Source organism: Podarcis tiliguerta (assembly GCF_965153285.1).
Source record: "Podarcis tiliguerta genome assembly, chromosome: 2".
Lineage (NCBI taxonomy): Eukaryota > Metazoa > Chordata > Lepidosauria > Squamata > Lacertidae > Podarcis > Podarcis tiliguerta.
The window spans coordinates 108509418-108536502 of NC_139535.1; the positions used below are offsets into that span (position 1 = coordinate 108509418).

Consider the following 27085-nt stretch of genomic DNA (forward strand, 5'->3'; position numbering starts at 1 on the left):
CTAGCCTGACTGGGGTCATGTACCACCGGTATATCATTTTCATAATGTTTTCCTTCAAGGCACTAGATGCCGTGAATTTCATTCCGGTGTTCCATAACCTTTCCCAGTCTTCAAACATAATATTATGTCCAACATCCTGTGCCCATTTTATCATAGCAGATTTAACTGTCTCATCCTGTGTGTTCCACATAAGCAGCAAGTTATACATTCTAGATAAAATCTTGGTCTTTGGTTCTAACAATTCTGTCTCTAGTTTCGATTTCCCCTCCTGGAAACCAACCTTTTTATCCATTTTAAAAACCTCTTGAATTTGAGCATAATGTAACCAATCTCGCACCTTGTTTTTTAATTTGTCCTGGCTCTGCAACTTCCAACCGTCTCCAATTTTTTCAATTAATTCCCAATATTTCGGCCAATAGGCCTCCATATTGGGTCTTTTTCGAGCTTTGGCCTCCACCGGTGATAGCCACCTCGGTGTTTTACTCTCTAATAAGTCTTTATATTTCATCCAGACTGCAAAAATCGCTTTTCTGACAATATGGCTTTTAAACAATTTGTGAACTTTAACCTTGTCATACCATAGATATGCATGCCAACCAAATGCATTATCAAAACCTTCCAGATCTAGGACGTCGGTGTTTTCTAGCAAAAACCAATCTTTCAGCCAGCAGAAGGCTGCAGCTTCATAGTACAACCTCAAATCCGGCAGGGCAAACCCCCCTCTTTCTTTTGAATCAGTTAATATTTTATACTTTATTCGGGGCTTTTTGCCCTGCCAGACAAACTTAGATATATCCTTCTGCCATTTTCCAAAACATTCCTCTCTGTCCACGATCTGTAGGGTTTGAAACAAGAATAACATTTTCGGCAATACATTCATTTTAATTGCTGCAATCCTTCCCAACAAGGAAAGTTTCAATCTTGACCAAATTTCTAAATCCTTCTTTACTTCCAACCAGCATTTTTCATAATTGTCCTTAAATAAATTCAAATTTTTGGAAGACAAATAGATCCCTAGGTATTTCACTTTCTTTACCACATTTAATTCTGTTTCTCTCTGAAACCCCTCTGTTTCTGTAAGTGTCAAATTCTTGGTCAAAACCTTGGTTTTTTGTTTGTTCAACTTAAACCCCGCCACCTGACCAAACTCAGATATAAGTTCAAGAACTCTTTTTGTACTGGATTCTGGCTCCTGCAATGTCAAAACTAGGTCATCTGCAAAAGCTTTAAGTTTATATTGTTTCACTCCGACCTCTATCCCTTGTACCAGCCGGTCCTCCCTTATCATGTTCAATAGCACCTCCAGGACTGAAATGAATAAAAGAGGGGATAGAGGGCACCCTTGTCGTGTCCCTTTTTCAATTTTGAACTCCTCCGTCACCACATTGTTCACTATTAATTTGGCCTTTTGCTCTGAATAAATTGCTCGTAACCCATTTTCAAACCCCCGCCCCACTCCCATCCCTTCCAAGTTTTTCTTCATGAACATCCAAGATATATTGTCAAATGCTTTCTCCGCATCAACAAAAATTAACACCGCCCTTGTGTTCCTGTTAGTTTGTAAAAGTTCCAAAATATCGATGATGTTTCTGGTATTCTCATATAAATGTCTACCAGGGAGAAAGCCTGCTTGGTCTTTGTGAATTACTTCAATTAAAACTTTTTTAAGTCTACTTGCCAAAATGTCTGCAAATATTTTATAATCCACATTCAGGAGTGAGATGGGGCGGTAGTTCTTGAGTTGAGTCTTTTCAGATTCTATCTTAGGTATCAATGTGATGAACGCTTCTTTCCACGTTTCTGGTGCCCTCTTCCCATCCATGATCTGGTTGCATACCTCCAACAAGGGTTGTGTTAAATAGTCTTTCAAAGTCTTGTAGTATTTGGAGGTAAGCCCATCCGGGCCTGGAGATTTGCCTAGTTGCATGTTCTGAATGGCACTTTCAATTTCCTGGGTGGTTATTGTAGAGTTCAAGATTGATCTTTTATCTTGAGTTATTTTTGATAGTCCATTTGTCTTTAAAAAATGATCTATCTCTGATTCTTTCTGAGGCCCCTGTACATAAAGTTCTTTAAAATATCTGTGGAAGCACTTCCTAATTTCCTCTGGTTTCTGCACCGTTCTTCCTTCAATCTCTAGATTTGTAACTGTATTCAACTTTTGTCTTTTTTTCAGCTGCCAAGCTAGCAGCTTTCCACATTTATTTGCTGATTCAAAGGATCTTTGCTTCATCTGTTTTATTTTCCATTCAATCTCCTGATTAATCAATTTTGAATATTCTGCTTGATGGAATTTAATTTCTCTCAACAGATCCTTTGACTTTGGTTTAGTTCTCAATTTTTTCTCTCCTTGATGTATTTTCTCCAGTATTTTATCTTTCTTTCCATTCCAGAGCTTCTTCTTAATTGTATTCTGTTGTATCAGAAACCCCCTCATGACAGCTTTGCTTGCGTCCCAGATCGTTCTTTTTTCTACTGTAGTATTCAAATTTATCTCAAAATAGTCCTTTAATGTTTTTTGGGCCTTTTTCACAATCTCTTGATCTCTTAAAAGAGTGTCATTCATTCTCCATCTGAAGGAACCGGTTTGAGTAAGTCTGAGATCTAATTTCAGAGCGTTGTGGTCGGAGCATGTTTTTGGGCAGATTTCCACCTTTTTAGTCTTGGGTGCCAGCCCCCTGGAGGTCCAGATTTGGTCGATCCTTGACCAGGACAGGTGGGCCTCAGAGAAGAAAGTTCCTTCTTTACCTAGGGGGTTCTTTGTCCTCCATATATCAATCAAATCCAGATTGTCAGTCATTTCAAAAAAAGTTTTAGGCAGTCTGCCGTCTGATGTTAGATTTTGGTTATAAGACTTATCCATATGTGTAGACACCACTCCATTCATGTCTCCCATCATTATGATGTTAGCATAGTCCAGATAGTCCAGCAGCGTCTCATGCAGCTTCTTGAAAAATTCTGATTTCCCGTCGTTTGGAGCATAAATTCCTAGTATCAATATTTTTTCTCCTTGGGTCTGGATTTCAATTGCCAGAATTCTTCCATATTCATCTTTGAATAAAAATTTAGGTATCAGGCTCTCCTTAGCATAAATCACCACTCCTCTTTTCTTTACCTTGTCTGAGGAAATAAACTCTTGGCCTAGTCTTTTGTTGACCAAAACTTTCCTGTGGAGCCTGGTCACATGGGTTTCTTGTAAACAAATAATATCCAATTGTTCTTTCTTCAATATATGAAACAGTTTCCTTCTTTTCTCCGGGGAATTTCCGCCATTTATATTCCAACTGAGTAGCTGCAGAGACATCCTGAACTATTCTGTTACACCTAGAGCGGTGTATCTTCTTTTTCCTCTAATTCCGAGGGTTTAGGCGTCCCTCCGCCTGCTGGCAGAGTGGGTCCTGGTTTAAGTATAGGCCAAAGGGCTGCTGCTTCTTTTTGGAGATCTTCTCCGTGGTCGTGCTGGAACTTTTGTAGATCCTCTGGTAATCTTATTTTAACCTTCTTCTGTTTGTAAGTAAATGATAGTCCTTGTGGGAACTCCCACCTATAAGGGATTGAGTTAAATCTCAACAACTTAGCCAATTCTGAATAGGTGGCTCTCAGATCCAATAGCTGTTTAGGAATATCTCGGTAGATTTCCACCCTTTTCTCTTGTATCTCAATTGAGTTTTTGAAGTGTAGGCCTAATATTTTGTCTCTCTCCTCTCTTGATCTCAAAGCTATTAGACAGTCTCTAGATCTATCTTTTCTTACCAATCTTCCCAGTCGAAAAGCCGATACTATTTCCACCAAAGAGAGATAGGTTTGTTGGTCCCCTATCTGTTTATGCAGAGGCTTGACTTCTGCTTTAACTTCCTCAACCTCTTTTTTAGCTGATGTTGCAATTTCAACGGCTTCCCCTGCCAATTTACGGTTCTCTTCCGTTGCTCCTTGCAATTTTTCAATTGCTTGGGTGTGTTGGGAAACCTGATCTGTCAATTTCTGGATCGAGGATGTAGCTTGGTCAATTTTTGTTGATTGGTTATCAATTTTTTGATTTAATGTTGACAATTGTTCCAAAACTTGTTTCAGTGCTGCCTCTGCTCCTCCTGATGCCATATCTTCCTCTTCAGATTTTTCAGGCTTTTCACTTTCTACTTTTTGTGTTGCAAGCACAGCAGGCACTGATAGTCTACGTCCCTGAGTTAAAGTTGTTTGCAAAAGCTGTGCCTGCTTTTTTGCTTTTTCTTTTTCCTTAGCTTCCTTAGCTTTGGCTGCTCTTGTCTTTCCTGTACCACTCATCAGACAATGTTCAAGGTCAGATGTTGTAATCCCATGGGAAAGACAAGTCCAAATTTATAAACAGTCTGGAGAAAGAAAGTAAGCAAAAAAACTTTTCCCAGGCCTTTGTTATCCCATGTCCTCTAGGGGGAGTGCCACCAAAAGTTAGTAAGAAGAAGGTAACTTTTCCGCCATTAAAGTTTCCGTTTTCAAAAACAATTTTAAAAGCAAGTTAGTTCCAAAACACTAAGAAAAAAGTCCTGCAGAGCACTTTAAAACGTTTAACAATGTTCCAGCAAGGTGCCTGCAATTGTATCCACTCAAACTAAGTAAGCCCAAAAGTTGCACTTCAGTTACAAAAGTATCTGGAAGTTTGTAACAGTTCCGCAGTCAAGCAACTTCACCCGGCCACCCGAAGATTTGGGGTTAGAGTCTTCCCTCGCCCCATGGGGGACCGCTCCAAGTCCAATTTAAACTGTATTTTTTCTTCCTTTAAGAATAGAATTTCAAGTGTGCACGAAAGTCCCACTTTAAAGCCTTAAAGCTTCCCTGTTCACAGCGCTTTCCGCTCTTTAAACAGTCTGCTTTGATCTTATAAGCAGTGCCGGAAGACGGACTTCCTCTTTCTCGTCTCCCGGTTTCAGCCAAATTTCTTCAAGTTATTGTAACAAATCTTAAGTCCTTACTCACGGGTTTGCTGTTTCAGAGTAGTATTTTTTGGAAGAAAGGTCAGCGCTCATCCGTGACAGCCGCGCGGCTTCGCCTCCGCAGAAAGAGCGATGAACTCACAGCACCGCTCCCCCTCCTTCACTCCGGAGCCCCTTACGGGGTCCCTTCCGCGAATTTGGGGTCGCTCCAGGTGCCCGCCGAGTCCCACGGCCACGGACTCTCTCTGTCCGTGGTTTTTCTTGATGGGTTGCCGCTGCGCCGTAGCGAAACAACCCTTTTCTGCGGTGCCCCTCTTCAGAGCTCGAAGAGGTCCGCCATCACGGTTTCGCGCCGCCTCCGGAAGTCGGTTTTCAAACATTTCAGAAGTCAAACAGACTTCCGGAATAAATCAAGTTTGGTGCTTTTGTTTTTGCTATTTATTTTGCGTTTTTGTTTTTGAGGCATTTTCGGTTAATTTGTTTTTGTGACTGTGTGGAACTCAGTTAAGCTACTGATTGATTGATCCAAACAATGACTATATCATCAGTGCAGGTAAGGAAAAAAAAATTAATTAAATTTTTTAATCATCTACAATACTGTCTTATTTGTTTTGTAGTACAGTACATTGGTTATTGCCTTAATTTTATGGCTCAATGGTCTCCTTAGATAGCAAAATTCATGTTAAAGGGGTTGTGTTTAAAAGTCTGGAACGGATTAATCCGTTTTGCATTACTTTCTAAGGGAAAACGTACCTTGGTTTTGGAACGCTTTGGTTTTGGAACGGACTTCCGGAACGGATTACGTTTGGGAACCAAGGTACCACTGTACAGCAAACTTCTGAAATTTCATCATCTTGCTTTGATAACCATTTTTAGAGCGCCATCAGCGTAATCCTATGGAACTCGGTGATTGCTCAAATTCTACAAAGGGCTGCCTTCCTCCAGCAATGAAAGTGTTAAAAAAATAATTGAAAAGCCATACATTCCTGGTTCAGCTGCACTGTGTTGTGTCACACAAACACCACCAACCCACCAGCCAACAGATTAAGAGCATGACATCTGGAGTGAATGGAAAGGGAACAGGAAGGAGATGGTCTCACACCATTTCAAATAAAAATACAGAACGTGTGTAAACATGAACACCCGCCCCCCAACCAGCCTGCCCATGTAGACTCAACAGATTTTGCCAACATATATACATGAGCATCTGACCCCGCTCATCCGGAAGGGCTTCCAGGTGTGAAAATACGCACCTTCTTCATCCACAGCAAGCACAGTGGCACCTCTGCTTAGCAGAGCCTGAACAACAGAGGCCAGTCCATTCCGGGCTGCAATGTGGAGCGGCCTGCGAATGGCAGGAAGAGAAAAGGAAAGGCATTACTGGATGAACCTTGGGAGAGGAAGTGAGAAATGCGAGTCTTGGAAATGAGGGCATTCACAAAGCTTATCTGACTCGTGTTCCAAGAGAGGAATGTACAAGAGGATTTTCACGTAAACCAGGCATAGGCAAACTCCGGCCCTCCAGATGTTTGGGACTACAATTCCCATCATCCCTACCTAACAGGACCAGTGGTCAGGGATGATGGGAATTGTAGTCCCAAACATCTGGAGGGCTGGAGTTTGCCTATGCCTGATGTAAACATTTAATTCTGTGGCTTTTCAAATTGCTTTTTGCAATGTGTTCGTTCCAATACTTTTCAAAAGCATATGGCATTAAGAGCCCCCTACCCACTTTTCTTTTCTTTTAGGGACGCGGGTGGCGCTGTGGGTTAAACCACAGAGCCTAGGACTTGCCGATCAGAAGGTCGGCGGTTCGAATCCCCGCGACAGGGTGAGCTCCCGTTGCTCGGTCCCTGCTCCTGCCCACCTAGCAGTTCGAAAGCACGTCAAAGTGCAAGTAGATAAATAGGTACCACTCCGGCGGGAAGGTTAATGGTGTTTCCGTGCGCAGCTCTAGTTCACCAGAAGCGGCTTAGTCATGTTGGCTACATGACTCGGAAGCTGTACGCCGGCTCCCTCGGCCAATAAAGCGAGATGAGCACTGCAACCCCAGAGTCGGCCACGACTGGACCTAATGGTCAGGGGTCCCTTTACCTTTACCTTTTTACCCACTTTTCAGTTCTTTAGGGAAAATACGATTCTGGATTACACTTCTGTGGGAAATTTTGCTCTGGGAATTTGTAAACAGAATCTTTTTCACAGTTTTGGTGGTGATGCAGCAGAGGGACCTACTCTCCAAGTGAGGTCTACCAGGCTGCAATCCATCACTGTTTTCGACTCAAAGTTTAAAAATTTCTCATCAAGCCTTTCAGATTTTGGATACTAGACACCATGACGCAGTATATTAGTATTACTTTTGTATATGTAACTTTCTATCTGTATAGTTATCTTTGTTATCTTAAGCAACAAACACACCCACCTGATTTTTATATTACTATTAATTGGCTTGAGCTCCTAATGATTGCAAAGGTAGTAAAGAATTTTTTAAAGAAATAAATACAACCAAGCACAAGACTTCTCAGGTTTAGTGTGCTGAGGTTATGAAGACCCTGGGAATATGGCTCCGTGACAAACTTCCATCAGATGATCTCTTAGTTCCCCAACACTGAGGAGTTACGTAACAAGAGTTCTGATTTGTCAGCTAGCCTAGCTTCCCCTTTTCATACAAGAAAGCTCATAAACGGAGTATCTCCAAAGAAGATGGGTGAGGCATGAGATCACACCACCCACATTCCTGGCTGTGAAAATCTTTAAGACCAGGAGCATCAAAATAAATGCTTTTCTTTTTCCAGGTCTACTCACAGATGTAGAGTGCCCGTCCAAATGCAGAAGACTTTCTTTTTTTTTAGGGCCGACTAACAAGATGCCTACCCTTGTCTCATTGCTAGGAATGTACTTGGCAAGAAGGAAAACAAGGAAAGGCAGGGGGAACCAAACAGTCTCTCGTTTCCACCAGCTGCACAAATACTCACATCTGCAGAGCACTGTTAGTTGCATTGATAAGGCCAAGGTCTTGGGTTTCCCCCAGAATCAACAAGGCACACTTTTCATGACCCTGGAGAGAAAAGATAATTTATTTAAAGGAATGATTCGTTTGGAAAGCAGGTGCCTTTCTTAAGCTACACCCCCTCCCCAATCTCCACGCACAAACTCCATCTAAGTACGGCTTGCTATGCTGTGCAAATCGACAAAATTATGGTCAATATAATTAGAGGAAGCTTGTAAATGGGAAGGAGTGAAGTGAAAGCTGGACCATAAAGAAGGCTGATCACTGAAGAATTGAGGCTTTTGAATTATGGTGCTGGAGGAGACTCTTGAGAGTCCCATGGACTGCAAGAAGATCAAACCTCTCCATTCTGAAGGAAATCAGCCCTGAGGCTGAGGCTCCAATACTTTGGCCACCTCATGAGAAGAGAAGACTCCCTGGAAAAGACCCTGATGTTGGGAAAGATGGAGGGCACAAGGAGAAGGGGACGACAGAGGATGAGATGGTTTGACAGTGTTCTCAAATCTACCAGCATGAGTTTGACCAAACTGCGGGAGGCAGGAAGACAGAAGTGCCTGGCGTGCTCTGGCCCATGGGGTCACGAAGAGTCGGACACGACTAAACGACTAAACAACAACAACGACAAACCTTTGTTGTAACTGTGCTGTTCAGCTTTTTATTTTAGTTGCTTTTTTTAAATAGTGGTTTATAGATTGTAATTGTTTTACTGATGATTTGTTAATTATTCTATATGATTTATGCTGCCTTTGCGATGTTCTGTTATGCTCCATTATGTCATTTGAATGAAAGAAGCATAGAAATACAACAAATAAAAAAGTGCAGGACACATAAACCCATGAGGGCAAACCAGAAAGGAAGAATTCTGAGCACACAGCAAGTGCTTCTGGCTCTTCCTTTCCAGCCACTGGTACAGTTAAATGTCTTTCTTTCTTTTTTAATTGCCCTGTAGCAACAGAGAAAGGCAATAAATTCCAAAATTGCTTAATTAAGGAAGAATCTAGAATGCCCTCAGGACATGCTCCCTGTTTTCCTTTCAAGTATGAATGCACTCATTATTCCATTGAAGTTGAATCACCTGAAATCAGGTGATTGACAGGTGGGTGGTGCAAGGAGTGGGGGAATACTGCTTGCAGGTCCTCCCTGGATATTTACCTTACTGCAGGCCAGGTGAAGAGCTGTGTTCTTGTTGACATCCAGCACAGTTAGATCCGCTTTTGCTCTGTACAGCAGAAACTCTGAAAATAGGTGCAGATGCCAAGTGAGAGTTGGTGCAAACCGTGACATACTTCAGTAAAAAGAAAAAAGGAGGAGGGAGGCATAAATGTAATGGATTCTCTACTCACCAACTGCTGCGGTCTGGCCATTCTCAGCAGCCATCATAAGAGCGGTCCTTCCCAGTTGGTCAGTCACGTCTACCTCAGCCTGGTGGCGCAAAAGCAGTTGTAAACCATGGATGTTGTCTGCAAAGGCAGCAGCGTGAAGGGGGGTCCTGGAATGGAGGGAAAAAACCCAAATGCCTTTAACAAGCATAGAGCCTGGCATCCTTCCAAATTCCACCTTTATTCTGAATTAACACCTCTTCAGAATATTGTTTCTTCACTCAATCAAGAGCGCAGCTAATATTCCTTTTAAAGACCCTGCTATCAGCATTATTGTGGGACCCGGTGGCGCTGTGGGTTAAACCACAGAGCCTAGGACTTGCCAAACAGAAGGTCGGCGGTTCGAATCCCTGCGACGGGGTGAGCTCCCGTTGCTCGGTCCCTGCTCCTGCCAACCTAGCAGTTCGAAAGCACCTCAAAGTGCAAGTAGATAAACAGGTACTGCTCCGGGGGGAAGGTAAACGGCGTTTCCATGCGCTGCTCTGGTTCGCCAAAAGCGGCTTAGTCATGCTGGCCACATGATCTGGAAGCTGTACGCTGGCTCCCTCGGCCAATAAAGCGAGATGAGCGCCTCAATCCCAGATTCGGTCATGACTGGACCTAATGGTCAGGGGTCCCTTTACCTTTTATCATCATTATTGATTTAACTTATTAAATTAATATTTCCCCAGGGTAGCTTTTCTACAGGGGTGTCCTATTTCCCCACCACTAACACAGCAGCATTTTGCCACTAGGAAAGCAAACCCCCACGCCAACTAACATATGCATTGCAATTTTTAGTGCTGTGTGAAATCCACAGGGATAGCTTGAGCAGTGCCTGTCACATCATCAAGTGAACAACAACGCACCTTTTTCCAGCATGTGCCGTTTTGTGAACATTGCTAAGTAAGCATCATCTTTCACTCTTTAAAAGCTGTGCACCTCCTCTCTGATCAAAAACATGCTGCAGGTGTTATTATGTGAAACCATCACACTCAGGTTTTCCCGCCCTCATTCCGCTTAACTGGCTGTTGGTTAAATAACACCACTTTTCTGGTGAAACAGCAGAGGAGGAAATGCAAGGCCAGAGTTTTTTTATGACCACCATAATGTCTGTTTCCACCCTAAGAAACTGGCAGCAATGTAGGGAACTGAACCAAATTAGTAGTAACTAGGTGGCGCTGTGGGTTAAACCACAGAGCCTAAGACTTGCCGATCAGAAGGTCGCTGGTTCAAATTCCCGTGAAGGGGTGAGCTCCCGTTGTTCAGTCTCTGCTCCTGCCAACCTAGCAGTTCGAAAGCACACCAGTGCAAGTAGATAAATAGGTATCACTCCAGCGGGAAGGTAAATGGCGTTTCCGTGCGCTGCTCTGGTTTTCCAGAAGCGGCTTAGTCATGCTGGCCACATGACCCGGAAGCTGTACGCCAGCTCCCTCGGCCAGTTAAGCGAGATGAGCACTGCAACCCCAGAGTCGGCCACAACTGGACCTAATTGTCAGGGGTCTCTTTACCTTTACCTTAGGCTTCAGTTTAGCATCACCTGACATTGCTAATGTGAGGGACTCCTCGTCCGCACCCTGTTAACAACTCCTCCAGCATCTTTGTCAATTCTTGAAGCAAAGTTTCCTATCCTAACAATGGCCTAGGCACTGATGACTGATGAGTTTCGGAGGGGACGGTATACCTAGAATGCCCACCAACGACAATCAACAAGGCTGCACACTCACTCACCTTCCTTTGGCATCTCTGCTATTAACAATCTTGGCACCCAATGCTTCCACAAGCATCTCAGAAGTGCCATCCTGGTTGTTAATTCTGCAGAAGGAAGAAAATGGGAGAAGCAAATGAGCTAACGTGGCTTGGATTTGTCTTCTTCTGCAGTTCGTTGAAAGGGAAGAGAGCTCAGAATGCGGCATGTAACATACATGCATGTGTGGGGACATCTATTGCTCAGCAGCAAATTACATGCTTTGCATGCAGATCCTAGTTTCAATCTGTGGCATCTCTGTTTAAAAAGATCTTCAGGCAGGAAAGGCCTCTCCTTGAGACACTAGGGCAGGGATGGGGAATCTACGGCCCTCCAGCTCCCATCAACCCCAGGTAGCATGGTAGCAGGACTCTAGCTCCCAGCAACCCCAGGTAGCATGGTCAATGGGCAGGGATGATGGGACTTGCAGTCCAGAAATATCCAGAGAGCCCACATGTTCCCCAGCCCTAGAGAGCCAGTGGCAGTCAGAACTGACTATGACAGATAAACCATCGGAATTGGTATAAGGCAGTTTTATAAAGGTAGCCTTGGAGACAGCCACTGAAAAACAAAGGAAGAAACTGCTCTGGAATTGTAATCTTTGCTGATCTTTTATTTTCCAGAGCTGTTTATAACTTGAAATGTACAAGGGAAAAAACGTTTTTGCCGATCTTCCTTCCGTAAAAACACACAAAAACATTAAAACACAAATAAAGCATTCTCAGTGATTTCTGTCAGCTATGGAATTACCTGTCCCTGGAAACTCTTCCAATGCAAACCTGGACATTGTTCAAAACCACCTCAAGACCTGGTTTGGGTTGGCTTTCAGAGGTCAAGGCTAAGCTAGATGTAATGGAGACTTGATGGTATTTTAATGTGGTTGCGTCACATTTCTGAGCTGTTAGGTTAGGGTTTACTAGAATGGTAAATCAATCAATCCAGAGAGACCACAGTACTTGGGGGCAACGACCCCTTGTAGGTGTTCACACTATCAAAACTAGGGGTACAACTTTGGTATCCTGACCTCAACTCTCTTCTCTGGTAGAACGAACGAAGTAAGAGCTAAGAACTAGGTCAGCAGAGCAGTCTGCTATTCGGTCCTGCTACCCATTCCTTGTAAAGCTTGCACATTCTGGGAGAAAGCCTAAAATTGCTGAAACTGACTCATCATTCTGCTTGTGGTGAAGGAAGAGTTCTGCAGGTTAGACGTGCCCTCTAGCGGTTCTCAAGAAGACTGCATCCACAGAAAAACATCCAGAGTCAAGATTGCACTAACTAGAATATAACATTTAGGGTGTGAATATGCTCCAAATTTAAACACTTTGAAACTGGCTTGCCTGCGATGGCACCCAGGCAGGGAAACGATAAGTTATAAGAGGGGGCTAAGGATCTCTAACAAAAAAACCATCAGCACTTCATGAGATTAGATGCTCCGCAGTCTGGGAGAAGCCACGGCAAACTGCAGGGCTAGTTGTTTATCTGCGATGGAGGCTCATTAAGAATGCACTATATGGTAACAACAGGGTCTCTTGCACTAATCGCTTATTATTTAAAATGCTCCAGGCCTAAGGTACATCTTTTGAGATACAGTTTCTTTAGAAACACAGAAGTCCAGCCACTCATCACGAAAACCAAACATCCACTTTGGTCTTTGCTTCCACACCCCGCCCCACCCTCCAAAGGACCAATTGAGACTTACACCGCACAGTGCAATGGAGTAAAGGGGTTTCCTTCTAGGTATGCAAATGGATTGTGTTCAAGTAACAATTCAAGACAATCTTCATGCCCTGGCAAAGGGAGAAAAGAGGCAGAAGGCATTATCAAATGACCTTCAACATCCAAGAAATTATTCTGAGCAGAATCAAAAGGCGCCTTTGCCCAAGGACTTGAAAAGACCCTTTGGGTGGTCTCCCAGATCAACAAAACAGCCATAAACTGGGAAGGTGGTGACTATGAGTTTAATAAGCCAGGCTGCAACAGACTGACATACACTTCCAGCAGGGGAATGCGTCTCTCAGAGTGGTGTTCTCTGCAGAACCAAGTTCTGCACTCAGAATACGTAGAGAGCTGTATACTCGCTACATGCTGAGTATCCTACTAGTGGCCGTACTGAACAGAACCCCGGTTGGACTGGTTCTCTGCCTTGGCACAGGAAAAGAACAATCAGAATCAGGCATAACTCGTACCGCTGTAAGAAGCCCAGTGCATTGGTGAGTAGCCACTATAGTCCACCACAGAGTCCAGAGGGTCAGTAGAGAGCGCTGCCTGCAGCAAGGTCCTCAGGATTTCGGAATGCCCACACACCGAGGCAAAATGGATCGGGGTCCGGCCCTTGAAATCCCGACACAATACAAAGGCATCATGGTCCAGCAGTGCTGCAAGGCAGTCTTCACAGCCAGTCACAGCCTGGGAGTGAGCAAAGAACAGTGAATGATGAAAGAATGTGCCCGAGCCAAATACTGATAACACTGGGTTACTATAAAAGAATCTTGGCAGTGCCGGGATAGCAATGGGGCGCTTCTCTTTGGTGGCACGTTGAAACCAGCAGGACATCTGCTTCCGACACGGCAAAGACAGACACAGCAGTCAATTGTTACTTATAAGGGTTTTTAATGACATTGTAAAGTGACACCATCAGCCAATAAGCCATTATTTACTAGAGCAAATCCTAAGTCCGTAAACAACTGAAAAACATTTCTCCTTTTTCTCTCTCATCCTGTGCTAACCTCACTTCCCAAACCAAAGTGTCTTGAAATGCTTCTGTCTGGCACACGAAGTTCTTTGCCAACAGTTTAGGACAGGCATGTTCAAAGTCTAATCCAGCCCAACAACTCGACAACTTTGGGGTAAAATTGCAAACTTTGCTCAACAACTTCAACCAACAACTTTGGTTGGCCCTCACATATGTTCACTTCATCAAATCTGGCCCTCTGTGAAAAAAGTTTGGACACCCCTGGTTTAGGATATACCTTTCAGTATCAACCGGCCACTGTGATGAGCCACTGTGTTCTGACTGGCTGACGTTTTGGGATGTTCTGTGATGAAGTCTCTAATTCGGTTTTCAACGTAAGTTATTGAAGGACAACTTAGGGCAGGAATGGGGAGACCGTGGCCCTATGGAGGTTGTAGGGTTCAGGCTGGCTTGGGGATGATAGGAGCTGAATTCCAGAAACACCATAAAGGCCACTTCTGCAGCCAGCACATGTAGTGCTCACAGCAGTGCTATGTTACTAGCCTGTGAATGCAGTAGCAGCTTTTTCTACTCACCCCCCGGTGCAGTGCAGTCCTGCCTCTCCTGTCTGCTGCATCCACTGTGGATCCCTTCTCAAGTAAGAGGTGGACACAATCCACATGGCCGTTCATGATCGCCAACATCAACGGGGTTCTGGGAGGCAAGAAATAATGGCTCAGGCACAGCAAAAGAATGAGAAAAATCAGAATCAGGGCTGCCTTCAATTCCAAGTAGGCTTCGAAAAAGAAATAGCAGTCAGAGCAAGGGCTGCTGAAAAGCCAGGAGTGGGGCTAGGTGTCGTTTAGGACTTTTGTTGCAAATCAAGGAGATGGAGCCATCAGGATCCATGGTGCTATTCTCAGTTATTGGAGAAGGAGGAACATAAAAGTGGCAGAGGTGAGGCCTTGGTGGGTAGGTTATTACGAGAAAGCTGCTGTTTCATGGCTTTGCACAAAGGAGGGGAAGCTCCGATACAGTGGTACCTTGGAAGCCGAACAACTTAGTTCTCGAACGTTTGGCTCCCGAACGCCTCAAACCTGGAAGTGACTGTTCCAGTTTGCAAACTATTTCTGGAAGCCGAACATCCAAGGGGACTTCTGGGGCTTCCGATTGGCTGCAGGAGCTTCCTGCAGCCAATCAGAAGCCGCACTTTGGTCTTTGAACGTTTTGGAAGTCAAATGGACTTCTGGAACGGGTTCCGTTCGATTTCCAAGGTACGACTGTAATTAGAATTTATTCGTATAACCGTTTGGGACCCCTGAGGAGCAAAAAAGAACTTATCAGGAACAGAAGGAAGGACTTCCAGCCCAAACACACAGAACGATTAACATATAAGCCGGCGGAAAAACTCACTGTCCATGGATGTCCATGACATCTGTGATGTCGACTCTCTCCCCACTGTCAATGAGAAGATGTAGGGAATCGGTGTTCCCATAGGCAGCTGTAAGAAATGTAAGAGGGAGAACTAGGGAAGGAAATAGTACTATGTACAGAACTTCCCTTTTTCTAATAGTTTCTCAAACTGCCATTTCCCCAAAGACCTACCGAGTGCTCCAGGTTTGTTTGCAACAGCAGTCAGGAGAAGGAAAGCAAACATCCGAGAAAAGGAAATGCCATGCCCTCACCTGCAGCATGTAGGGGAGTCCACTTCTTCTTTTTCTCCTTCACCAGAGCAGAAGCACCATGGCTGGTGAGCACCTCCACGCACTCCGTGGAGCCCCTCTCCGTGGCAAGATACAAAGCCGTCCGCCCCTTGTGGTCCCGCACATCCAGGTTCACCAGGGTCTCGGCAAGTGTCTTCAGGGCTTCACAGTGACCATTATAGGCCTGGAAGCAACATCAGTCTTTAGTTCAGTTTGCACCGCTTGCCTCTTTTTGCCTACGGTACATGCCGTGCAATCCCAAGCACGATTACTTTTTTAAAATACAGTGGTGCCCCGCAAGACGAATGCCTCGCAAGACGGAAAACCCGCAAGACGAAAGGGTTTTCTGTTTGCAGAGGCGCTTCGCAAGACGAAAATTGACGAAAATTCTTGCGATTTTTTTTCGCTCCAAAACCCCTTTTTCTGAAGCGCTCAGCTGCTAAAAGCATTTTAGCAGCAAAACCGCTAATCCCTTAAGCCTTAAAAAGCCGTTTTTAGCCCTTCAACTGTCAATAGCGCTAATAGCGCTAATCCGCTAATGGGCTTGCTTCGCAAGACGAAAAAACCGCAAGACGAAAAGACTCGCGGAACGGATTCTTTTCGTCTTGCGAGGCACCACTGTAATTTTTTAAAAAACCCACCAAGCAGCAGTAAATAAATACATTATTTCAACAGGACTCACTCCCTAGTAAGTGTCACTGAGCCTAAAACCAACCAACTTGCTGGCGTTTGCCTAGATTTTAGCATTCACTTTCACTGTAGAAGCTGCTGTCTTTTTACCGTGCAAGACACAGTTCACAACCTTGCAAAGCCAGATTTATGATAGATATACTTACAGCTAAGTGCAAAGGGCTGACTGGAATGGTGCTTTCCACATCGTCCAGGCAGTTAAAAGACATTTCCAGGAGCTACAAACCAAAAAGGCACAAGGTGCATTCACGTCCATTCAAATGCTGTAACTCTTCTAGCCTCCAGAACCCGCAGCAGCAATGATGCCAGCAGTCTTTAGCTTTCCCAGGCAGGAAATTAGCATTCCACCAACCCCCAAACGCATTCACAGGACTACCAAGCAGAAAAAAAGTTTGATGGGCTGTTGAGTCTAGAAGTGCAATCTAGACAACCGCAATCATATGCTCAAATGCTTAAAACTCAAATGTGGAATGCCAATACACTTTCCAAGCATATCTCAGTAGCACAATGGTAATAGTATTAATTTGCTATCTTTGTTAAGGCACCTTGAGGCATTAAGAATTTTTATGCTGAGACTAAACTCTGGCTAAAAAAAGCATTTCACACATTTTAATATATGAAATGCAGTTAAGTGGTTTTCCCCACTGTAAGTACATAGAATGGGTAGTCATTGTAATACCAGATTAATGTCCATTGGAAATCACTATTTTTATTGATGTAACCTAAGACCATTTTTATCTCTGTGCATTTTATAGAGCAAGATGTGTGCTAATTTGTTGGTTCTTCGGTGGGCTCTTGACTGTGTTTACTTATTTCTTTGCTGCTCAAATTATTATGTTGCTGCTGCCTTTTTTTTAATAGGCACTGTTTTATGCTGCTTAGGGGCTTGGATCAGCCACAATTTATTGATGGATATTACTTTGTCTATTTCATAAAAGCCATTTGGGGCATTAACATTTTCTACAAACACACACGAGTCAGCGAGAAAGATCGTATTGTTCTCATACACTGATTGTGCAAAGCTGTTATTCAGATCCTAACCAAAACTGATATTCATCTAACCATTCAAGAGAGGTTTTATGGCAACAGCTGAGTTGCCAAAACTCCTGCCATGCCCTCCACCCTGGACCTAGACATATGCAGCTCCCTGCTAAAACTGGTTTCCATGTAAACAGCCTGTTTGTGCTACTGGAGAGGATTGATTAGATCCTCAAAGCTTATGCAGCATCTAAATTTCTGATGTTCTATCACAACATATACACACAACGGCTGCTTTAGCACCTAACACTAAGTCAAGGTATGTTGCATGTTTAACCCATAATGTTAATGAGGTAAATGCTAATGCCTGCAACTCACGTTCTCCTATTTCGCTCCTCCATTTGTCCAACTGGGAGCAACAAACCATGAACCTTGGCTTACTTTGATATCAGAACCAACAATTCATGGAAACTGGAAAGCCAAAAACAAACCTTGGCTTTGTATCATGGCTTGTTTTAGGCAGAAAAGAAACCAAAAAGGCAGGTTGTCAGGCTAAGCCAAGACTTCTGGTTTCTTGCACCTACCTGAACAAAGGGAGGAATGAAATCTGGGCACCTGAGCTGCATGCACCAATACACTGCTCATGCACATCATGGTTAACAAGTTGCAAACCCTGGCTTAGTGGGAACGTGACCAGTTTCTATTCAGAACAACTCTCAATTCCATCAAAGCGACCAGCAAGGTACTCAACAAGAGAGCCTATTTCATCAAGTTGACTGTGAATACAAATGAAGGCTGCACCCCAGAGTGTGGCTCTTCCAAACTTCCACAGAAACATTCATTCCTCAGTCTCCCCTCCAAAATCACAACCCAGTTCCTCCCATCCCAATTCGAGCTTACCAACTCAAGGTTCTGTCTGTTGCCATAGGCAGCTGCGTAATGGACAGCGGTGTATCCCTGCTTGTCCCGGAGAGAGGGGTCAGCACCATTATCCAACAAGAACTCTAAACAACTGGAGCAGATGGGAGTAGATTAGGTCAGATGCCTCGAAGCAGTTGCATGTGAAGGACCTAAAAGTTGCTGCGCAAACAGCCTTTGCCGTGGTTTCTTATTAAAATGTCTCGCAACTGTACTGCAGGAGCCACAACTCTCAAAGAAGAAAGGAGGTCCCCCTCATTCACAGAGTTTGACAGAATAAGAACAGCTGCAGCCCTGTGTAAAACATTGCTTTCAACCCAACTTGTATGGCACATATGCTGGCAGCTCAAATACTGTATTTTTTGCTCTATAAGACTCACTTTCTCCTTCCTAAAAAGTGAGGGGAAATGTATGTGCGTCTTATGGAGTGAATGCAGGCTGCACAGCTGTCCCAGAAGCCAGAACAGCAAGAGGGATTGCTGCTTTCACTGCGCAGCAATCCCTCTTGCTGTTCTGGCTTCTGAGATTCAGAATATTTTTTCCCCTGTTTTCCTCCTCCAAAAACTAGGTGCGTCTTGTGGTCTGGTGCGTCTTATACAGCGAAAAATACGGTACATCTTCAAAAAAACAACAACCAACTTTTGTGTCTGGATTTTCGCTTTTTGAAATATGGCAGCCCTAGTTGGCAGAAAGAAACTCCACTGTTCTTCCCTGCATCACAAGCACTTCCCAATGCAAGTATGACACATGTAAGATTTAGAAGCAGTTACTGAACTCCCCTCTCCATGTTAAACTGATGTATGTGCACTTTATAAAAATCCACTCAAGTTCAGTTTCAGTAATGAAAAGGCGGGGGGGGGGGGGAGATGAACAAAAGTCAAAGCATCTTTTATTTTGAAAAGGTTTGGAGTGCATTTTAAAGATGAGGCTGGAGGAGCAAAGAAAACCTGGAGAGACTTGTGTCCCACGCTGATTTGGTAAAAGCCCAACTGCTGGTTGATTTAAGTCACAATAAAAAGACAGAACCCCATAACAATGGCCACTGCCCAAGCCCAATCAGTCACTTAAAAACTGGCAGTGAAGTGTTAAATTCAAACTGTCACTCTAGTTGGTAAAAGACATGTGTGTGGAGGCAGCTGAGCTCCTAAAGCTGTATGCTAAGGCAAGTTATGTGGAGACAGAAGTGCCTGGCATGCTCTGGTCCATGGAGTCACGAAGAGTCGGACACGACTAAACGACTAAACAACAACAAGGCAAGTTAAGACGGGCTACTCACAAGATTGCCTCCTTCAGTCGTGACTCCTTCAGTGGCTCCTCGTCAGTGTCATGGCTGTTTCCTGAATGAGTCTCAGCTCTGCAAGAGTGAAAGCCTAGATCAGTTTTGCTGAGACATAGTAGAAGAGGGACTGTGCAGGAACACGTAACAGTTTTCAAAGGAATCCCACATGTGGAAATCCATTGCAAGAATAAATTTGTGGGGGGAAACGTGCATGATACTGGTCAATCAGGACAGGTTACAAAGAGCCAGTATAGATCAGGCTTGATGACCTCAGTGGCTCCGACTGAATTTATCTATGAAATTAATAGAAGCAAAAAATAATCTGGGGAAAAGACGTGCCATAAGCCTGGGCTACCTTTCAGAAGTCATCATTCACCAGCCTGGCATCACACAGGAGAGTAGGAAAAGGATTGTAGCCATTTAAGTAACTTCACTAGCCCAAGAAGGTATAGTGCAAGTTGAATTTCAACTTTAACTATTTTTGGAGAAATGTTCTTCAGTCTCTACAGACAGGGAAAAGTCTGAAACAACTGCAACAGCAGAAAGCAAAGTCATGCACACGCCAAATAAGATCTGAAGTATAAATTCTCTATCGCCATTTTTGACTTTGGCTTCTAATGTCTAAACATTTGGGCAGGTAGCACCATGATTCTTAGATAAAAGCCTCAAAGATGAGCCCTGCCATTTTAAATCATTGTTTAAAAAAAACAAAAAAACCAGAATGCACCAGTTCATTATTTAATTTTCACTATATTTCCAATGAGGCTTTAATGATACACTTTCTATCCACAAAAGTGCTAGAAAGGGAGAAGAAAAATATTGCATCTACTGCAGATCTTTCTGGTGAAAGAATTGCACTTGACTGCTGCCATTTTAGGCAAATGCCCGCCAGCCCCCGCCAGCCCTTTCTCCTACCTCCTGTAAGTGTCCGAAGCAGCAGCATAATGTAAGGGGGTGCAGCCTTTACAGTCAGCTTCGTTAATACTGGCTCCGGCAGTGACCAATGTCACCGTACACTGATAGCTGCCATTAGCGGCTGCATAGTGCAAAGGAGTCCTGGATGGGGAAAACGAGACTTGAAGCACTTACTAAACACAAAGCACCTTTTAATACGTTAGCATTGTAAGCAATGAATGTGGTTCAGAGTTTCCATTTCCTCAATCTGTTAATAGAGTAGGCTCCATTGGGTTAATATGTCAACTTTTGGTCCTGGGTTAGTTTGCTGTGTTGTCCTGAGCTAGTCCTCAGCCGACGTGTCCTTTGCATCCCAGCTGATCTACTATGTCTTTTATTTACGCCCACTTTATATTGCTCATTAACAAAAAGTTCTTCGGGTGACGTAGAGCGTTCACCCTCACAGCCACTTTCTAAGGGTTCCTCTGCAAATGCCATTTTACAGATAGAGAACAGAGATTTTGAGTCCCTGACCAAAGGGGGGCGTTAACCTTGATCTCACGACCTTCAAAGCAGACACGTCATCCAGTGCATCAGTGGCTCTTGCTAATGTTGCGTTGCATTAACAAACAGAAAAGCAATGTATAATCCCTCTCCTTCTAATTCAGCAGCTCCCAACAGGGCAGCACTGAGCTTTGGTTGAACAAAAACATTTCTGCAAGTGAGCACCTTAAGCTCATCCTCAGTGCAATAAGCACTGAGTCACACTTATAAAAGCAGTCTCCTGTTAACACAGTGCAAGGCCTTCACAGCCTTTGGGCAGGTTTCAATGCCACTGAACAACAGCCTTTCCTTGCCCAAAGGCAAAACTGCATGGTGCTCTTAATTTACCTTCCAAACTTATCTCTCCTCCTCAAGTCAGCTCCGCTGCTCAACAGCAAGTTAAGACATTCAACATTCCTACAGAAAAGCCAAAAACAAATATAGAATATATATGAACAATGTGATTGAACTAAAGAGGCTGTTAGAATGAGAAAGTAAAGAGATTTTACAAGGTGGGAAGCCTCAGTAGGATTTAAAGGCACAGGGGGAAGCAATCTCTTAGGAAGGAGATAGCAGAAAAGATCAAGGACGATTTCCAGTCAAGGATGTAGGCTTGCTAAAACAGAAAATGCACACAATTCACTCAAGCTTGCTTTTTACCAACTGATTAGAAAATTAAAGGGCTAGCGGAGTGGTAGCAAAGTATGTCCTATTTTTAAGTAGAGCAGAAAACATAAACTGTCTTCCAAGTCAAGGATGCCATTGTTTCTGCCTCTTCAAGCAAATGGACCAAGACAACACCCACCAGGTGGTGTCCTAGTGCCCACTCGAGAAGTCAAATAAAAAAATAGAATACATTTGAACAATGTGATTGCACTCTTAAAAAAACCACAACTGACCCAAGAGTACTGGGTCTGCCTGAATGCAGAGTGAATTGTTTACATAGATTGGATATTCAAAATGGTAGCCGCTAGACAAGAAGCACACAGATACCCTCTGGTTTTCTTTGTATTTACATGCAGGGTCAACCTGAATCCAGGTTTTTGTACACTTTGGAAGTATAACAGCTTCAATTTTGCTGGCACACATTTTAACTAACTGTGGTTGTTCCACATCCGTGGGAAATGCTGTCCTGAGAGCACAGTTCCCAAGAGCGCTATACATTTGTGGGTGTGGCTTATCCTCTAGCTGGGATGGAGATCCCTGTCTAGAGGAGGGGTTGTCAACCTGGTCCCTACTGCCCACAAGTGGGTGTTTCAGGATTCTAGGTGGGCAGTAGGGGGTTCTATGGCACAAGCCATATCGAGCACTGGTGGGCAGTAAAGAAATTTTACCATCAAGAAAGATACATTAGTGGGCAGTAGGTATAAAAAGGTTGACTACCCCTTGTCCAGAGCAACTGGGAAAAGGACACAGACCACTTTTGCAAGAGGTCTGAATTGCTTGCTTGCAAAAGGTCTCCCCGCCCCTTACTTTCTGCTAAATGTTGCTCCCTCCACCATGCTTTTTCCACCCTTCCTTCCTTATGGCTTCTTCCCCTCCCACAGGTAATTAGGCTGAAGGTTGCATGGAGCCCTTGAGGAACAGATTCTTCTCCCTTATAGTATGTTTGCTGGATCAAAGCAAACCCTCTCGTATTTGTTCTGAAGTGCAATTGGAAATTCCACTTCACACAAACAAGGAATCTCCCAATATTAGCTCTGAACACTGGGGATTAGAAGAGAGCTTCAATTTGATTACACCACCACAGCTGTACAGTACTTCAAGGCAATGGAAACCTGAATCTGTTCTAGTTAAACAGAAATAAACAAAGCCAGACAGTCTTTTAACCTTTCTCTCCTCTTTACTTAACCAAAGGTACCCAGTGAGGTAGGAATAAGCAACAGAGCAATAAAATCATCCAGATCAGTTCTGAAGAATATCTTGCCTAAGTAACAAACTGATTGACTACTCACCCTCCGGAAGCAGCAGCATGGAGGCAGGTCCTCCCGAGGTTATCTGGCGTATTGATATCAAAGCCTGCAGACAGCACATGCTCATTGCTAAGTGAAGAGACGATGCTGTACAACTGACCTGTGAATCAGAAAACAGCAGAGAACTAAGGTTCATGGTCAAGTCCATGATTCTGGCCAGCGTTTCCATGGGAAGTTTATTATCTGGAGTTCAGATTTCTAAAATGTCTCAATAATCCTTCACAAGCGCAGAGCTCAATTGTTCACTTGATGGGCCTTCTGTGCCTTGTTACTTGTCAGACAGTGAAGAGCACCTTCTGGTCCTCATTGATTTATATTTCTCCTACAACACTGTTCCTTACCAGCAATATACCAGCTCTATAGACCCAAACCTAAATCTAGGAAGTCAGGTAGGATTTCAAAGCCCAAATACTGTATTTTTCTGTCTATAAGATGCCCCTATGTATAAGACGCCCCCTATTTTTGCGGCAACAACCAATCGCCAGTCCACCTTTGGCACTATCCGTGTATAAGACACCCCCTAATTTTTGACATTATTTTTTAGGAAAAAAACCTAGTCTTATAAACGGAAAAATAAGGTAATTAAGCTAAGAAGAAAGCATGTGCAATGGACAACCTAATGCAAAGTAAGCAAGCTCGTGTATTATTTAAGCTTAGAATGTGTGTGCAAAAAATTGTGGGGAGCGGTGCATTTTGGCACAGATGAAGGAATCAGAAAATTTCACTCCACTGTCTACCTCAGAGCAAGATAAGCAAAACCTTATTTTTCTCAACAAGCTCTGGGTTGTTCCTTGCCCTAAACAATGGAAAAATACGGTCTCCCAGCAACCTCCCTTGGGCCAGGTGTGGGAAACCTTTGGCACTCCAGATGTTGTTGAACTACAATTCCCATCAGCCCCAGCTGGCTGGCTTACTCTGAATTCAGGCACATACGGAGAATGGACTGTGGCTTCCTATGAACACAACCCTAATCCAAAACCTGAAGTGAGAGGACAAGCAAGGGGTGTGCTATCCACATACCTGAGGAAAGTAGCTTACGACAACAGTCTGAGAATCCAAAGAGAACAGCTAAGTGCAAGGGGAACATGTCATGGATCCCACGCCTGGCAAACCAAAAGAAAGAATTATTGTGTGAGAGAGAAAGAGAAAGAAACACACACACACACACACACACACACACACACACCACCTGACATCAAGGTGGAAAACACAACCAGCAGCAACACAGAACTGAGTTTCCGTGCCGCTAGCACAATAACCCCATTTCTGGGTGAGTATACAAAATGTACAAAATTTTCACTCTGCATGAAGCAAATAATTGGTGAATTTGCGATCACTAATGTAGGGCAGGTGTTACTCCATACACACATGCACGAAAAAGGTTGAAAGCAGCACTCAACCATCCACCACTCTTTATCCAAAACGTTTGTGCAAAAGAGCGGTAGCCTGGTACACGCGAACTTGTAATTCATTACAAGTGATCTGAAACTGTATCTTCCTCCTGACTGATGCCACATTAAGAAGAAAAAGTCCTTGCCTTGCAGTATCAGCACCATTCGTCATCAAAGTACTAATTAGCAGCTCGTGGCCGTATCTAGCAGCAACATGGAGGGGGGTATTGCCATATTTGTCAGCGCAGTCAATCTCACTGCCTAGAAAAGCAAGCAGGATTCATTATTTACTTTGTTCTTCAAACTGACCAGAAGCAAGGGACAACTCTGGCTTGGCAGGAAGGGAAGTGAAATGTACTAGATCAGTGTGCCCATCAATACCTCCTCAAAAGGTATCAGTAAATATCCCTTCAAAAATCCCCAATGCACAGGAGACCACTTGGTCTCCCTGCTCATTTCCTGTTTGCACTGGCTCAGCCTCTCCTAAACATGCCTCCTTCAACATGCCTTGTTCAAATACATAAAAAATACATGCCCATTACAAAGTATCTTTTTATATATTCTAAGCTAGTTAGTCTAAAAGAGAACAAAGTCAGAAGGAAGAAAATAGAAGTAGAAACCCAAAGAAAGAAAACGGGAGAAAGGGAAAAGAAAAAACTAAAGAAAATATTTTAGATATGGTGGCCATTTTGTATTATGCCCCAACGCCATGACAGCCATTTTGTGTAATGTTTCACTCCAATGGCGGCCATTTTGTGACTAATGCTCACAGCACTTCTTCAAAATTCCAGCTGGCAACTCCTGTACTAGATCTGACAAGGAATGATTTTCAGTCCTTTTGGCTCTACTGCTAATGTCTTTGTTTTACTTTAAATAACTCACTTATATTTGGGGCATGACTTCAGAACAGTAAGGACATGAGTTAAGAGTGGACCAACTGATGCTTCTGTTCAAGGAATACTGTGAAAACCAAGGGGTTAGATCTGATTTTTATGGAATAATGTAATGGTTTCATTGTATTAAACCTCCTCACAGTAAACTGGACTTTGGTTTTGACTGCCAATAGAATTTTCTTAAATTATACACGAGGTAAACCATTGCAAGTGAAACAAAATACGTACATCTGAAATGTCTACAGGCACAACATTACCCTGCGAATTATACGGAAGAACTAGGAAGGATGCAAGGAATAGTGAATAACTCTAATTAGAAAGGAAGACTGTTAAATATTAAGCATAAATACTGATGGGTGACTGAGAGCTTACCGTTTTGTATGAGAATTTGAGAGCGTGTAAACCGTCCGTGAATGGCAGCCATGTGCAAAGGACTCTTCCCTTCTTTACTCTGAAAACATCACAGCAAGTTAGCAAGCGGACATGTCCTGCTAACTACAATATAAATTTGCCTTTAGTTCTCCCATCCTCGCTGAGACTCCCCACCTCCTTCCCTCAAAGCCTGACCGAATCCTGACTTGAGTGCTCATACCTGAAAGTTCACGTCAGCTCCGTTGTTGACGAGAAGTTCCAGGCACAGGGCTCCGTTGGTGGAGACGGCGGCAAAGTGCAGGGGGGTGAAGCCCTTCTCATTGGGCTGATTGACATTGGCGCCATAGTTGACCAGTTCATTGGCCACAGCATCCTGGCCCATGTAACAGGCAATGTGAAGTGCAGTGTTGCCAAAGAAATTTGGTTCATCAATCTACAAGGACAAGTGTAAAAAGGCAAGCATGTGAACGTGCTGTATCAATGCTGCACAGAGAGGGCTTGGTCAGAAAGAAGAGCAGCAACTACATTATTGGGCTGCCCAAGGCCACAGAAGCTCCTTCAAATATTATTATAATTAATAATAATAATAATAATGATGATGATGATGATGATGATGATTATACCCCGCCCATCTGGCTGAGTTTTCCCAGCCACTCTGGGCGGCTTCCAATCAAGTGTTAAAAACAATACAGCACTAAATATTAAAAACTTCCCTAAACAGGGCTGCCTTCAGATGTCTTTTAAAGAGAAGATAGCTGCTTATTTCCTTCACATCTGAAGGGAGGGCATTCCACAGGGCGGGCGCCACTACCGAGAAGGCCCTCTGTCTGGTTCCCTGTAACCTCACTTCTCGCAATGAGGGAACCGCCAGAAGGCCCTCGGCGCTGGACCTCAGTGTCCGGGCTGAACAATGGGGGTGGAGACGCTCCTTCAGGTATACACTTGCTTCTTAGCCCAACCTACTGTGCTTGCCTGCTCACATTAACTTTTTATTTTTTCATTTATTTATTTTTGGGGGAAATAGACCGGCTAGCTAAAAACAGCAGCAGCAGGTATAAGCAGGGGGTTTGTTGAAGCCGGTATAAAACCTTGGGTTTCGATTAAAAGATAAGCAGTACATGCCCTTGCAGCTTTTTCCTGCCTGTTGCGCTGGTTGTGGAGACAGAATCCAGCAGGCATTAATCACCGGTAAAATAACACCAAGACGGCAGTTAGCATCCACATACAGTTACTTCCAAACATTTATTTTTAAACACCTGCATCTTGAAAACTCATATCGCAAGGGGGAAGCATAGTTAACATTGGGGCTACCTACATGCATTTCATGATGAAGATTCATGTGACAAAGCTGCTTCCATGTTTTTCCATATTGTTGCAATAATCCCCTCCCCTGCAGCACCTAACCTGTCTGAAACTATGCCTGCACACGTTGCAAAGTACAGGTACACACTGTTAAGAGTACTGTCAGAATAAGCAGGAGCAGTGCCCACTGAGTTGGTACATTTGCAGCACTTGCCTCTACTCCAAGCCTCAGCAGGTGTTTCACAACCTCGATCTGGCCGCTGGCTGCCGCCGTGTGCAGCAGTGTGTAACCCTTCTTGTCCTTGCACGTAACGTCAGCTCCTCGGGCCACAAGCAGCTTCAAGACTTCCAGATGCCCTGGGAGGAGGCAATGTACAAGCACAGAGAGGTATAACAAACACAGAGAGGCAACACAGGCGAGCACAGAGAGAGATAGCAATTTGAACAAGGCTTCCCACT

General features: G+C 43.8%; 1 protein-coding gene across 2 annotated transcripts in view; it reads right to left on the reverse strand.

Moving 5' to 3' along the window:
- The window catches only part of ANKRD52 (ankyrin repeat domain 52), a 69981-nt gene that overhangs the window by 17167 nt on the left and 25729 nt on the right, over nucleotides 1-27085 (reverse strand). The window contains exons 7-28 of one of the 2 annotated variants that reach the window (XM_083427359.1): nucleotides 26841-26983; nucleotides 25545-25757; nucleotides 25325-25403; nucleotides 24206-24320; nucleotides 23689-23771; nucleotides 22651-22768; nucleotides 21044-21112; nucleotides 20174-20314; nucleotides 19256-19333; nucleotides 17962-18073; nucleotides 16230-16301; nucleotides 15376-15577; nucleotides 15104-15191; nucleotides 14287-14404; nucleotides 13206-13425; nucleotides 12719-12806; nucleotides 11004-11087; nucleotides 9258-9403; nucleotides 9067-9149; nucleotides 7880-7962; nucleotides 6161-6252; nucleotides 5890-5966 (exon numbers count right to left, since the gene is read on the reverse strand). In XM_083427359.1, the coding sequence (XP_083283485.1) occupies nucleotides 5899-5966; nucleotides 6161-6252; nucleotides 7880-7962; nucleotides 9067-9149; nucleotides 9258-9403; nucleotides 11004-11087; nucleotides 12719-12806; nucleotides 13206-13425; nucleotides 14287-14404; nucleotides 15104-15191; nucleotides 15376-15577; nucleotides 16230-16301; nucleotides 17962-18073; nucleotides 19256-19333; nucleotides 20174-20314; nucleotides 21044-21112; nucleotides 22651-22768; nucleotides 23689-23771; nucleotides 24206-24320; nucleotides 25325-25403; nucleotides 25545-25757; nucleotides 26841-26983 (2495 nt within the window). In that variant the 3' untranslated portion in view covers nucleotides 5890-5898. The remainder of the gene's footprint in view (nucleotides 1-5889; nucleotides 5967-6160; nucleotides 6253-7879; nucleotides 7963-9066; nucleotides 9150-9257; nucleotides 9404-11003; nucleotides 11088-12718; nucleotides 12807-13205; nucleotides 13426-14286; nucleotides 14405-15103; nucleotides 15192-15375; nucleotides 15578-16229; nucleotides 16302-17961; nucleotides 18074-19255; nucleotides 19334-20173; nucleotides 20315-21043; nucleotides 21113-22650; nucleotides 22769-23688; nucleotides 23772-24205; nucleotides 24321-25324; nucleotides 25404-25544; nucleotides 25758-26840; nucleotides 26984-27085) is intronic. The other variant, XM_083427358.1, reaches the window with a different exon arrangement.